Here is a 15,004-nt window from a genome sequence, read left to right on the forward strand (position 1 = left end):
GGGCAGAACTTAGCAGTATGTTTGGTGCTGCAGATAAGACAGAAAATGATTCCCTTCAGTATAATCTCTTCAGTAATTCCCTGAAACTGAGACGGAGCAAGCTTTACAAATATTTTTTCACAAAAGTAGCATAAATACAAGATGCCTGCAGATGTACTTTGACAATAATTTCATAAGTATCCTGCTTAAAATAATGCAAAATCTTAAAAATAAACACATATTAGATTATTACTTAGAATATTTTAGGTGTTTCTATAAATCACAATTTTAAATTGGATGTATGCATTAACTGGAGGCCAGAGTAACTCAAGAACTAGTTATAGACATGCCTCTGTTCACCTATGTAACATTACTATTATAGAAGCTACATTGAATGTTTTACAATTCAAGATTCCAGTAGTCATCTTTAAAGTCCTAAATGGATTAGGGCCTTCATATATATGGGACCATCTGCTCCCAATGAACATTACATAACAAGTGACTGCAAGCTTGTTGATGGTTCCACAGCCAAGAGAATCCTTAGAGCCCCCATGGTCATGCCCTTTTGGCAATATCTCTCTCCTCTGGATATATAGATTGGGCCCTTGCTATTAAGTTTTAAATTTTGAAAAAAATTTGTACTTCATTTGGGAATCACATCTTAAGTTACACCTCTGGTCTTCATGGTCTCATTAGTTACGATGTTATGAAGGAGATGGTTGGGTAGTAGATATATTTTGTTCTTGTTTTTTTACTGTTATAATTTTAATTTATATGGTAAACTAAATACCATTGTATGGCATTTATAAACCATTCAGTAACTCTGGGTTGTATATAAACCAGAGTAAATAAAATAAAATCATAAATAAGTACTTTGCAGTACACAGGCCTTCGTAGTGACTGCATATACATTGGTTTCTATGTGATTCAGAACCTGATATGTGGCAGCTAGTCACAGCACCTCCACAGTGTTGACAGGCACACTGTACATTAATATCTGTTATTTAAGTGTCACCCTAGTACAACTTTTATAGGTGAGGGTTAGGTCATTACTGGCATGGCGAGTTTATTTCTTTAAACTATGTCTGAAGAAGTTGGGTATATTGAAATATTCCTCCATAGAAATACTAAGAAATGCATTTACAGTAAATCTCCTCTTTGCTACTAGCAAGAAAATATGATTAAGTAACATTGCTTATTTCTGATGTGTCTTTATATGAAGCATCATAAACAGGCAAGAAGTTGATAAATGCCAGGAAAAAATGAAATGGTTACATTTTCTACAATTATCTATAGAAAATTAGATTTACAGCACAACAGGTGTTGATGTTTTTAAGTGAAATTTTCAGAGATCTTTTATAAAACAAGCTGGCAAATTTGTTTTTAATATATTCATATTATGTTGTGCTTTTTTGTTACAGCTCTATGACAAAATTAATACAAAATCTTCACCACAAATCAGAAATCCTCCAAGTGATGCTGTACAGAGAGCCAAAGAGGTAATTTTAAAAAGAGTTTAAATTTAATAATCTAATAAATTTAATAATAGTTTAAATCTGTAAATGAAATGTATGCATGTATATGTGTTTGTGTATTTGCACAGCCCCTCAGTAGTTGCAGTAAGCCTCTATTTTTTTTTCTTTTAGAATAGTAAAAAAAAACTATTTAGCCAAAATTTTTAAGATTAAATCATTTAACAGTTTCATTGTTTCATTATATTTAACATTTTTCTACGTCATTGTTTTTAAAACATTGTTTTTATCTGTCTTGAGTATCTTCTAGGTAAAAGACAGGAAACAAATTGAAGAGATAAACAAATACTCATGTCTAATGTTTCAAGATTCTTTACATACATTTCTAACCATCCATTTCACTGTACCCATAGTCTCTTGTTACAGGTAGTCCTTGACTTGCAATAGATCATTTAATGACCATTCAAAGTTACATCACATAAAAAAGTGATTCATGACCATTTTTCATACAACCATTGCAGCATCCCCATGATCACATAATCAAAATTTGAATGCTTGGCAACTGGTTAATATTTACTTTCAACACTAGAAAAGACTATAGCCTTGCCCAGAAAACTGCAGGGACTAATATAGACAGTTTCCAGGAATCAGTATTGACTCAGAAGAATAATTTTTAACAAAGTAGATGTTTAGAACCAAAGAAATCATTCCCACCTCAGTTTCTTACATTGTTTGCTTACTTCTTGTCACTTCTTGCAAAGTAACAATAGTCTCACAAGTGAAGATACAATGGATAACCCAAAAAAACAACCACCTCCCTCCTTTACATTTCTATCATTTCCTGAGTTTTTTCCTCTTATAGCTAATTTGCCCTTCCAAACTTTATTCCCTTTTTGCCTCAGCTACCTACCCATAGATTATTTTTTTATCTACCATGTATTACTGCCCTGTACTCACCTCTTCTTTGCAATCATCAGTGAATGAAATTGCAACTGCCTCAACTTGCATGCCCTATTTTTTGGTTTATATACACTGTATTTATTCCTATGGATGTAGCTTTGTCTTTACTAGCTTATCAAAGTCTTCCTTGCAGCATAAGCCAATCTGGGAAGTGAAAATAAATCACTTCTTTCAAACTTTTTACTTTGGAATTCATGACTCAAAAATATGATTTTATTTGTTACTGAACTTTATTCATATATCTACTCTTATGCATTACAGGTATTGGAAGAAATTTCATGTTACCAAGAAAATAGTGATGCAAAAGAACTTAAACGTATTTTAACTCAACCTCATTTCATGGTAACTGATTGTTACGATATCATTTTTTAATATTTCCCATAGAAAATAGATTCATGAAAAAAAAATTATCTGAAAGTGGGAAAGGGGGATAATTACTCAGAAATATATACAGCCTTTCATTGAATTTCAGTGAATGAATTTTGAACGTTCATATATTTAAATTATTTCTGTCCCAATGCTCAACACTGAATTGGACTTAAGGAAGCTAATATCTTTGGCATGGATATTTCCCATTGATTGCAATGGATGATGGATAGAAACAACAATATATTAATTATGGGTATAGAAAATGCATTATAAATATAGGTTTTTTAAATTATTTAAAACATTTATATGCATCCTTCAGAGTCCTATAACAATAAAGTAATGTATAAATCAAATATGACAGTATGTTAAAATAAAAATTTTATCCAAAAAGATAACAATTATTGACATTAGCCAGGCCTTTCTTTTACTGGAATTTCCACAGGTATTTTAGATGGCTCAACCTGTAATCCAGTTATGGATTCTAAATTTTATTAGAAATAAAATCTTAGTTAAGAATATCATAGGGACAGGACAGTTTATCCTTTAATGATTTCAGTTTAATGATACAGTCTTACAGTATTCCATTACACAGCAATGTCAATTCTTATCTAAATTATTTTGCCCCATAGTTAGTCAATGCTTTCAAAATAGCCTACTCTCACTCAGTGAACTCACTTTCTGATACTTTAGTCTAATAAGAGGAACATGACTTTGATTCTAGCCTGACAGTTTTATTTTATCAATATGCTCAACTTTAATTTTAGAAAAATAAAGCTTGCCTTGTTTTTCTTCACAGAGACGAAAACAGGTCCTTTTTGTATTGATTTTGACTCATGTCAATTTGTTTATGCTAATTTTATTAAATCAACAACATATTATGTTAAGTTCACAATTTTGATTGTAAATATTTCCGAAGAATCATAAATGAAGAACTTTTTTTGCATGACTGCATATGACATGGAAAATTTTTGCAATTAATAATCCAAAATTAGAAATTACATTAACTCCTGAAACATTTATATGAATAGTAAAATGAATACTGTAAGTATTGAAAATACTAAAATTTTAATTGAATTGAATACTGAAAATAGGTTTGATGAAATTTTACCAGAAATAATTATGAACATGCTAACTTCTGCATAGTGGACATTATGATTTTAGACATTGTAATTTTAGATACTGTGAAAAGCATACTTTCCTTTTGAATTGTTACCTTTCAGAAGCAAAGAATGCTCTAAAAATAGGAGAGGAATAAATTTGGAAGAAAGGATTCTTTTACATATTTATGGAGACCTTTTTAACACACAATGAAACTCAATACAATAAAGGACTTTCAGAGAATCAGCATTTTTTTGTTCAAGGACACAGTTCCTTTTTGTGTATCTTTTCTTTAGTAGACTAGGATTGCATGAGTAGTAGTATATAAATGCCTGTCACATATATAATTGAGATATTAGTGTACTGTTATTACTATTAGGAAAACTGAACGTCATATAGCATATGTTGTTTGGGTTGAACTATGGTTGAATAGCTTGAAGTTTTTCAACTCTTTATAATTAATTTAAGCTTTTTTGCATTAAATAAAATACAAAAGATAACAAAATATGAAAATTATATCTTTGTGTAGGCCTTACTCCAAACTCATGATGTAGTGGCACATGAAGTTTACAGTGATGAAGCATTAAGAGTTACTCCACCTCCCACATCTCCATATTTAAATGGAGATTCTCCAGAAAGCATAAATGGAGACATGGACATGGAGAATGTCACAAGAGTGCGATTGGTTCAGTTCCAAAAAAACACAGATGAACCAATGGTAAATAGATAAATTTTGTTATTTAATTTTATAAGCCTGAGTAAGATATATCCAGTCATATATCAAATTTACAATTTATCTTTTGTAATACTATCAATTTATCTTGGGCAAATGAAAGGATCATTAAGTTTTAAAAATCCAGAGAAAAGCCTGTACTAAAAATATAAATAAGTATAGATTATATCAGAAAAAGGTTGATTCAGTTAGGTTGAAATAATATACAAACTATATGAATAAATAATTTTAATTTTGAAATTTAGACTTTCTTCTCAGTATCCTGTGTATTGTATCTGCCGTCTCCTAAACAGTGTTTCCTCCATCAACAATTTTTTCTCTCCTGCACATTCTCAAAAGATGATGCATGTTCTAATTCATAAGCCACTTACTGTTTGAATAACTTCTCTGGAAGCACTTACAGCTTTTTAAAACATTTCTGTACAACAGTTCACAATGTTATTTATTAAAGAGCAAATAAGGTAATAAAATATTTCTTTGGGGTATGATAAAAGAAGTATGCATATGATTTCTGGGCAGTGCTTTTGTAAATTGAAACAAAATGTTAATAGATATAGTGGTGGTAAATTGAGACAGCTCTGATTACTTCCATAAATGTTAAAATGCTTGAGCTGGATCAATGCCTGAAAAATCTTATTGTCATTATCTGAATTAATTTATCTCTTTTAGGGAATCACTTTAAAAATGAATGAACTGAATCATTGCATTGTAGCAAGAATTATGCACGGAGGAATGATTCACAGGCAAGGTAACGTAAATATAAAAGTTAGTGAACAACACAGATTTTATATGATACTATCTAAATTTTCAGACATGGAATCTAAATGACATTAGAATATTTAGTGTCAAAAATCATATATTGTCTATAATATAATATTTTGCATCACTGAGTCTTGTTACTGGTATTACTCAAGTCATGTATCAATAGTTCAACAAGCAAAGAAAATTGAATAATGTTTTGCTAAGATGGACAGATTGTCAATATCATCTAAAGTATATAGATCACTAGTTACCTGGCCTGAATGGTGCAAGTAATTCATTTTCCAAGAAATGTATGGGTTTATTATGAGAATATACATGGAAATCTTGTATCCTCAAAGCCAGTGTTTTCTTAACTCCAGAATAGTGACCAAGACTAAATGAAAATATGAACATTGAGTAGACCTACTAAAATAAATAAATAAAATATTATGTGACAATATTTGCCTTTAAAAATCTCTCTATGTTTGTTTGTTGGGATCATTTATGATATGTATCTTAATTGAGGTCTTTTCCATTGCTGAACAACTTTTTCATTAAGCATTAATTTTGAATGTTCAACTAAAATCTACTTCCTTATAATTTAAACTCATTTGCTCCTGAACCTATCTTCTGGGCAACTTGGAACAATTCTGCTCCAATATTTGATGGGACAACTTTAAAAAGATAGAATACTAGAGAGGAAATGATGCTATCCACTATTAGAATATATTTGTTAAAATCCACTCTTTAGTTGATGATTTTATGATTACCAAGTTTGCAGAAAAGAAGGAACACAAGAAATTTTGAACATCAACTTTTATACATTTGGAATATTCTCAACTAATTTAGATATGCTTTTGAGGAACATATTTTACGGAAAGCAATCAAGAGATTACTGGTGCATCAATTTATACAACAATTGAAAAAGCTCAGTGGCTATCTGTATAATAATTATTTGCAGCATTAACATTGACAAATATAATTTTTATTATTATTATTATTATTATTATTATTATTATTATTATTATTATTATTATTATTTACACAAAACAATATGAAATCACAGGTGCCAGTTCTTTAGCTGGTGTTGGCCTTCATATACATTAAATTCCCAAAGAACCTAGGATATCATAATGTAGTATACGTGCAAATTCAAGCATTGCGACCTGTTGTGATTGATATATAGACATTTTGTCAATGCATAGATTTTTTAAGTAGTAAGTGAGTACCAAGATTTTTTTGGTATGGTATCCAGTGTTCTGATAACCAATGGAACCACCATGACCACTTTATGCCATAAACTCTCAATTTCTGTTCTATTCAGTAAAGGTTTTCAAAGTCTTAATTAAAAACAGCAATTTGTTTATGTTATACTATAATCTATGTTATTTCACATTGAACTGGAAATTATCCCACATAGTTAACATTTTAATCAATTTACAAATATAATGGTTAAATGGTTAAAATATTTTGTTAAGATTTCATTTTCCAAAAAGTTCCATTGACAAATACTGTCCTATTTTTAATATATTCCTTCATACACAAAGCATGATCTTTAATTTACAAGATCCAGGAAAATCTCAAAATCATAGGGCTTATATAAAGTTGACATCTCCCAGAATAGGTGTAACCACTATATAATCTAAACTGATATTATTTCTTTAACCTTTTAAATTTTGAAGTAATAATCACATTTTTCCTAAGATGCTGAAGTTTTCTTTATTTCAGAAATATCCATGTTTTCCAATTGCTACAATTTGATTTCATACAGTATATTTTCTTACTTTGCTAATTATATTTTCAGTGCTTTATTTTCTTTCCAATCATACTGTACATTACTCTTAAAAAGAGGAAATAAACATCTGCTAACAAAATATTAAAATATTATCATACTATGAGTCAGTGGTGGGTTGCTACCGGTTCGTCCCGGATTGGGTGAACCGGTAGCGGTGGCGGGAGGCTCTGCCCACCCTCCTGGACGTCTCCGCGCATGCGCAGAAGCATCACGTGCACACACCCATGAACGAACCAGTAGCAACGGGATTTGAAACCCACTACTGCTATGAGTAGATATTTCTGAGTTAATGTTCCTTTGGAAAGAAACCACCCATCTTTCTTCCTGATCTTTCATTTGTTAACAATGTCTTATGGGGTCTGTATTCTCTTTCTTGTTTTATTCTCAGTATACCTTGTTCATGATTCACCAATTCTTTGCAACTTATTGCCTAGATAAGAAGTTATTTGCCTTTTTCCTAATATCTACATAATATCAATTATTACTAACAAAATCTGTTGGTCAAGAAATAAAACCTCTTAAATATTACCACTTTTTTCTGATAATATCAAGATACACACAAAAAAAAAAATACATACAACAGCTGAAACTGTCTTTGTAATATTATAGATGTGAGCCATTTTGGAAAATAGTATTTGTCTATAAAAGATGATAAACTTATAAATAAATAAGAGATATCTGTTCTCATCTCTATTTGCTGTACTTGCTTTTCCATGTTAAAACAGTGGGTTCCTTTTAGAGCAGAGGTGTCAAACTCAAGGCCGATGGGTCAGATACGACCCATGAGCTGGTTAGATCTGGCCTGCAGGGCCCTCCTGAAAAAAAAATGAAGGACTGGTCTGTGGCGCCTCGGCCTGGCACAGGCCGACCGGGCAGTGATCTGCAACCTGATGGCAGATATCTGGACCAGACCACAGCCAGCATTAGATCTGTGGCGGCGCCTCAACCCTGCTCCCTAGATGGTCACATAGGAGGCAGTGAGCACACGGCAACTGGCGTCCCTGGGAAATGCATTCTGAGTGCTTCCCTTTCACCCAAGATGCCAGCCCTTGCATGCTTGCCACCTCCTATGCTCACTCCCAGGGGCCAGGGACGAGGCAGTGCCATGGATATAATGCTGGCCGCGGTCCAGCCCAGATGGCCACCATCAGGTTGCAGTTCAGCACCCTGCTCGCCAGCCTTTCACTGGGACCATCCTGCCCCCGCGTGGGAAAGCCACGCTGCCAATCTCTCCCCCTGCCTTTGTTCCTGAACCACGGAGGAAGGAAGGAGATGGCAAGGAGACGAAATGTGACCTTTAGGCCCATGGGGTTTCTGCCTGCCAGGTGCAATGGGTGATACGCGATCGCAGGTGCTGTGGAGGGGCCGCAGAAAGTGAGCAGTGGTGGCTTGCGGCTTCTGGCATTGCAGGGGGGGAGGAGTAGAAGCAGAACTGCCCACTCGACATCAGACATGGAGGAGAGTGGACAAAAAAGAGAAGCTGCTGCTCTGCAGGTTTTTTTTTTTAATCTGCCAGAGGCTCCGGACAGAGGCTTCCCATTTTGATCCCTCCCCCATTGTTGCCTCTGTGTGGCTCTTCACTCACTTCTCCCAGACCTGCACATGTGCTTGTGTGTGCGCGGGGGGAGGTGTCCGGCAGCTTTGGCTCTGCAGCCCGCTGCAACCACTGGGCTGGCTCTCCAAGAAGCAGGCACCGCAACGCCACCAGAAGCAGAGTGGGGGAGAGGCATATGATGCAGACCACCAGACACGCCTGCTCCATCCCACATGGCTAGACCACGTCCAACAGACTGGACTACTTGCCTCTAGCCTGTGCCTCTGCCTCTGGCTACTGCCACCACTGTGGGCCGAGACCAGGTGAGGTTGGGATGGGGCAGCTCCAGCCAGACACTTATCAACCTGCCTACTCCGTCCCATTTGCTTTTGCTTGCGTATGGAGAACAGGTTTGTTCTGTCCCCAACCCCACGCACACACACCAACAGATGTTCAGGAGTTAAAGACCAAACCAGCCGGCAGAATCCTTTTCCTTATGATAACGGAACTTGGCAACAACCTAGTGGCTGCCTGCCAAAAGTTTATTATTTACAAAGAGGAGAGATAACTTCTCCCCACTTCTAATACATCAAAGGAAAGCAGTTCAATAATTACGGAATTAAATCAAATCCAGAGATACTTCCAGCAAAGTCTTAAAGCAAAAGTCCGGCAATGCACTATGGTGTGGAAGCTTTCAGCTTTGTTCGTCACAAGGTTTGACTGGCCACCACGCTCCCTTTTATATCCTGTGGGGTGTGGTCCAGTGACTCAGCCTAATCTCGGGCACGCCCTTTCTCCTGTTGCGCGCGCTTATCTCTGCGACGCTGGTGTGGGTCCAGCCAAAACTTATTACCCTCATCACTGTCCATCTGTGGCTGCGTGGACGTGCTTGGCCCCGGCCCTACCTCTTGCTCTTCGGCGGACACCGAAGGCATTGCCAGAGAGGAGGGTCCTGGAGAGGGAGGCCTTGCCAACTCCTCTCCTTCACTCTCGGAGTCCTCTCCTGCCGATGACACAGGCTCAGGTAACAGAGCCACAACAAGGTTGCTGCTGGTCATCTCAGTCCCCTTGCGGGTCTTGGCCTTGACCTACACATGGAGCGTGTTCTCCTTGCACACCTGATGCACCTCGGCACCACTGCCACCACCAAAGCGGTCAGCAGCTTGCGCAGGTCCATTAGGGTTCTGTTGCCGCCATCCAGAACACCAAGCCCGCCCAGCCCGAAGGAGGTGAAGCAGCCAGCTAGAAAGCCCGAGTAGAGGTGGTAGAGCACGCCCAGGCCCAGCAGGCAAGAATTGGCCACTGCTAGTGGGGAAAGCCAGATCCACATCGGTGCCATGGCTGCCCAGGCCCAGCGAGAATCGTGTGCCTCCTCCTTGTCTCTGCTGGACCTGGACAGTCATGGCACCAATGGGAATCTGACTTTCCCCACTCGCAGTGATCAACTTTTGTCTGCTGGACCTGGGTGTGCTGTACCCCCTCTACTCAGGCTTTCTAGCTGGCCTCTTCATCTCCTTCGGGCCAGGCAGGTCTGCTGAGTGGCAGCGGCAGGTTTGCCGAGCGGCAGCAGCAACAGCTTGCAGTGGGGCCAAGGTGCATTGGATGCATGAGGAGAACACTCTCCATGTATAGGTCAAGGGCAAGACTCATGAGGGGGCCAAGAAGATGAACAGCAGCGACCTCTCCAGCCACAAGCAAAAACAGTGGGATGGAGTAAGCGCATCCAGCGGTCTGGATCACATGCCTCCCCCCATCTTCTGCTGATGCAACTGCCAAGTGTGCTTCTTGGACATCCAGCCCAGTGGAGCAGGCTCCGGAGCCGCCAAGTGTGCCAGCTGAGGGGTTGTAGCAGGCTGCGGTTGCTTCTGGAAACCATCAGCCCCACGCACAAAGGGCGGTGAGCGCGCAATAGCCAACAGTTACCAGCACCAGCCACCCCACCCCCTGCATTGCCTTGTGGCAGCAGCATCCCCACCCCGCCCTCTCCGTCGCCTCATCTCATCCTGTGGGACAAGCCTCCCACCCACCTCCCCACCCGCCGTAGACCCCCGAATTTCCTCCCCAACACCACCTGGCCTATGCAAGCGATGTCGAACTGGCCGCACACACACCTGAGCCATGCCCAGTTGGCCATGACCACCCGATCCAGCCCCCCAAAGACAACCACCATGCTGATGTGGCCCGCAATGAAATAGAGTTTGACACTCCTGTTTTAGAGCTATAATTTTATTCAAACTTAAGTGAAAGTATTCCTATTGAATGTAGCAGAACACGTTCATGATTATGTAGCTAGACTTCTAGTATTTTAAGTTTCTTATCCACATAGTTTGAGGAAATTCTAATTGTTTACAATATTTAATTATGCATATAAAATGATATGTGGGATAATAATAGAATAGTTTGTAATTGTGCCATTTTGTGTTACTGCTTCTGTAGGTACACTTCATGTAGGGGATGAAATTCGGGAAATAAATGGAATTAGTGTGGCAAATCAAACAGTGGAACAACTTCAGAAAATGCTTGTAAGCATGTAAAAAGTTTTTATCTGATTCATTTTACTTTTAGTATGAGTTAAAGGCTACTTAACCTCTGAAACACAGCAATTCAAAATATTACTCAAAATACAGCTATGCATATCCTCTGGCATTGATTAATAATGCTTGGATCTTGTTTTTTTCAGATTGCTTGTTTTTCTGAAAACCTTTCTCAAATAGTAAGACTCTCCATAGCTTTGGTCCTCTTATTTTCTGTTTTATTTACCATATATACTCGAGTATAAACCGAGGCACCTAATTTTACCACAAAAAACTGGGAAAACTTATTGACTCGGGTATAAGCCTTGGGTGAGAAATGCAGCAGCTACTGGTAAATTTCAAAATAAAAATAGATACCAATAAAATTACATTAACTGAGGCATCAGTAGGTTAAATGTTTTTGAATATTGATTTCAAAGAAAAACAATAAACTAGCTCTGTAAGTGGAAAAGAGGATCAACAAAAACAATATGGTATCAACAATAACTTTAAAAGTACTGTATATGAGTTGGGTAGCTATATAAATTTGTTTAATAAATACAATGGGAAAGGTCTTTGGGGATTCCAGAATTCACATGGCACTAATTGGATTTTTGATTTCCCTTTTATTTTGAGACATAATAGACTAGTTTTACACTATAAAAAAATTACACAAGAGAATTTTGCTTCCAGGGGGCTGCAGGGAGTCTTGCTAGGCAAGCCTCCCTGCAGCCCTGGGAGCCAAAAAGGGGCGCAGGGGAGGGGCAGCGCCCCCCCCCCCATGCCCCATTTTACCTTTAGCAAGCCTCCCTGCAGCCCCTGGGAGCCAAAACGGTTGCAGGAAAAAAGGCATTTTTTTCCTCACTCGAGTATAAGCCGAGGGGGGCTTTTTTCAGCATAAAAAATGTGCTGAAAAACTCGGCTTATATTCGAGTATATGCGGTAACTCTTCAAATAAAACAGGATGGACCATGTATGAAGATGGTTTGTATCATACTCATGCTCAAGTTAAAAATAAAGAACTCCTATGATATAACTTTTTAAAAAGACTCCATTTTATGTCTCTGAAAAAATCAGCAATATTAACCTAATATTGGCAGTATTTATATAAAAAGATAAACCAGTATTCTAGAGATGTATTAACAGTAATCTGTCACTAGTTCATAGTTTTGTCCCATAGTCCCATTTTGGCTGATTTATTTATCTAATTTGTATTACCACTTTTCTAACCAAAATCACACAGTTCGATAAAAACCACAAATATAAAAATGATATATATTTTAAAATGTAAAAACCTACATTAAGAAATAAATAACATAAAAGCAAATATATATACCCCTAGGCAAAGAGAAGATAAACATGGCATCTCATCAATGGAGCCATCTGAGCATTTCTCCAGTTCCCTGGAAATGCCAGGCCTGATGACATAGTCTGGTCTTGAGAGCCTTCCATAATGTTGAATGGGTGAAGCTAATCCAAAAAAAAAAAAGAAATTGGGGTGGGGGTGGGAGGAATGTTCTATAAAGTGAGCATCATGGCAAAGAAATCTTGTCTCTTAAAACCCACAGCTCTGTAGCTTTTGGTACCCACAGCGTGACTTCTCTTCCTGATTTAATGGGTAGGCTAAAATAACTGGGGAAAGACTGTCCCTCAAATAGCCCAGTCCCATTCCATGAAAGGCTTTAAAGGTTAAAACTAATACCTTATATTGGATTCGGAAGTAAAATGACAACCAATATAGCTCACAGAGCAGAGGTATAAAATATTGCTCAAGTGCACATAACTGCCTGCATTCTGGCATTCTATACCAGCTGAAGCTTCTGGATACTCTTCAAGGGCAGCCCCATGTTCTCATCAGCAGGATGAACATTAAACTGGAATTTGGTAAAAACAGCCTTAATATTTCCTTTGAACCCATTACTGTTTTTGGCTGTGAACAATATGCCCAGATTTTCCCCCAAAGGAGTTAATGTTTAGTACGTTCTTATTCCATCAGCAGCAGAAAGTCACAAAAGCAATACCAACAAAATATTAGTCCAAATTAAACTAAATTTAAGCCTATGGAAAGAAATATTCTGGAAAATTGATGCTTCTTTTTTTTTTCCAATTCTTCTTCCTTTGTATATCTTTTTTTTTATAAACCAGGAACCAGGTCCTCTCTCTTCTTTTAAATTGGCATGAACTCCAAATAATATTTTAAAAAGAGGAATAAAAATAATAATTGACTGTCAGTACAGTCAATCAGTGTTCATTAAGAAGTAAAGTTTGACAAATATTTAGTAATAACACAACTATTTAATTAAATTACAATTTCAACAATTGTAGAATCTGGGTTATATTTGTTGAGTTTAATTTTTACATAGATTAGTTTTCACATTTTGTTGAAAACAGGAGTTCTGTTTTCATTTATAACATTCTAGAATATACTCCACATTGTAATACCGTACCAAGGACAAGAAGAAGAGTATTTTCAGAACATTCTGTTAAGCAGCTTTCATTTTTGTCTGATTTAATTATCCTTGTTATCTTTTTCCTACATGCATGTATTTGCCATAAAATAATCCCATTCTTGGAATCCAGGTTGATTTAATTTTTTTTTCCACAAAAGAAATAATGGATTGCTTTCAGCAAGTTTTGTTAAATTGCTATGTGAATTAAAAAAATAGTCTTCGGTAGTTTTGTTTCTGTTTAAAAAAGGTAATTTGTTGGGATATTTTAGTTTATGCCATTTCATTAGCAAGGTTATACTTTACCAATGACTTACGTATAGTATGTTTAATAAGTATCATGTAGTTAACAACTACATTTTAAAATGGTTCAATGTCTTCGTTGTTAAAATATCTACAAATTAGAGGGAACATGATAAAACTGCAACAAAAAACCAGCTTGCTTCTACCAGATATGCTATGCTCTAAAATACTAACCTTATTATACAAGTACTTTAGCTTGGTTTCATAGAGAACTTTTTTTTGAGTGTATTTTGGTTCCTTTTGATATCTGGTAACTAAATTTCGGAAATAAATCCATAGGCTTTATGATTTTGTTAAAATATTAGATAGTTTTGGGTGCTCCATTTATTTGTTTTGAGTTTTTGCAAAACAACAAATACTTTTACTTTCTCCAGAGAGAAATGAGAGGCAGCATAACCTTCAAGATTGTGCCAAGTTATCGCACTCAATCTTCTTCATGTGAGGTAATGAATTACTTGCTTTCTTCTCAGTCTTAAAATTAACTGCCTGCTCATGGCTGAATGTTATTGCTTTCTGGAAAATTGTTTCTGCCTGTGCTCTTAGATCACACACACCAATTTTACAACAAAGATAACGGAACAAAGGAGTAGTTCTATCCACTTACTGTATTGTTGCTATTTCATATTCATTACATCAGTTCATTAAATATTACATAAATATCTAAAATAAAGCAAAACTAATAATGATAATTAGGTCATGGAATAATTAAAAACAAGCTTGAAACACATCTGGGTAAGATAATTGAAATACATTTTTTAAAAAATCTGGACAATGAATTCTGATTGCTTCATAAAAAGATTTGCTGAAAAGATGCAATGATATGACAGGATTTTTAATATTAAAATAAGCTCAGATTGATTAACGAGCCAGAGCTAACATTGACGAACAATAAAACAAATCAAAATAGTAAATGCATCCAGTGAAAAAGCTGAATATTTAATGTGATCATATATTGCTAACTAGTGCTAACTAGTGCTACTAAATGCTAACTAGCAGGGGTGGGTTCTAAATTTTTTTACTACCGGTTCTGTGGGCGTGGCTTATTTTGTGGGTGTGGCTT

General features: G+C 36.5%; 1 protein-coding gene across 22 annotated transcripts in view; it reads left to right on the forward strand.

Annotated features, from left to right (window-relative positions):
* Positions 1–15,004, forward strand: part of CASK (calcium/calmodulin dependent serine protein kinase) — a 294,102-nt gene that overhangs the window by 199,739 nt on the left and 79,359 nt on the right. For all 22 annotated transcript variants that reach the window (XM_034423848.3, XM_034423849.3, XM_034423852.3 and 19 more), the window contains 6 exons: positions 1,401–1,478; positions 2,673–2,753; positions 4,408–4,596; positions 5,281–5,359; positions 11,118–11,203; positions 14,319–14,387. In XM_034423848.3, coding sequence (XP_034279739.1) covers positions 1,401–1,478; positions 2,673–2,753; positions 4,408–4,596; positions 5,281–5,359; positions 11,118–11,203; positions 14,319–14,387 — 582 coding nt within the window. The remainder of the gene's footprint in view (positions 1–1,400; positions 1,479–2,672; positions 2,754–4,407; positions 4,597–5,280; positions 5,360–11,117; positions 11,204–14,318; positions 14,388–15,004) is intronic.

Source organism: Pantherophis guttatus, chromosome 5 (assembly GCF_059756535.1).
Source record: "Pantherophis guttatus breed Tessera chromosome 5, ASM5975653v1, whole genome shotgun sequence".
NCBI lineage: Eukaryota > Metazoa > Chordata > Lepidosauria > Squamata > Colubridae > Pantherophis > Pantherophis guttatus.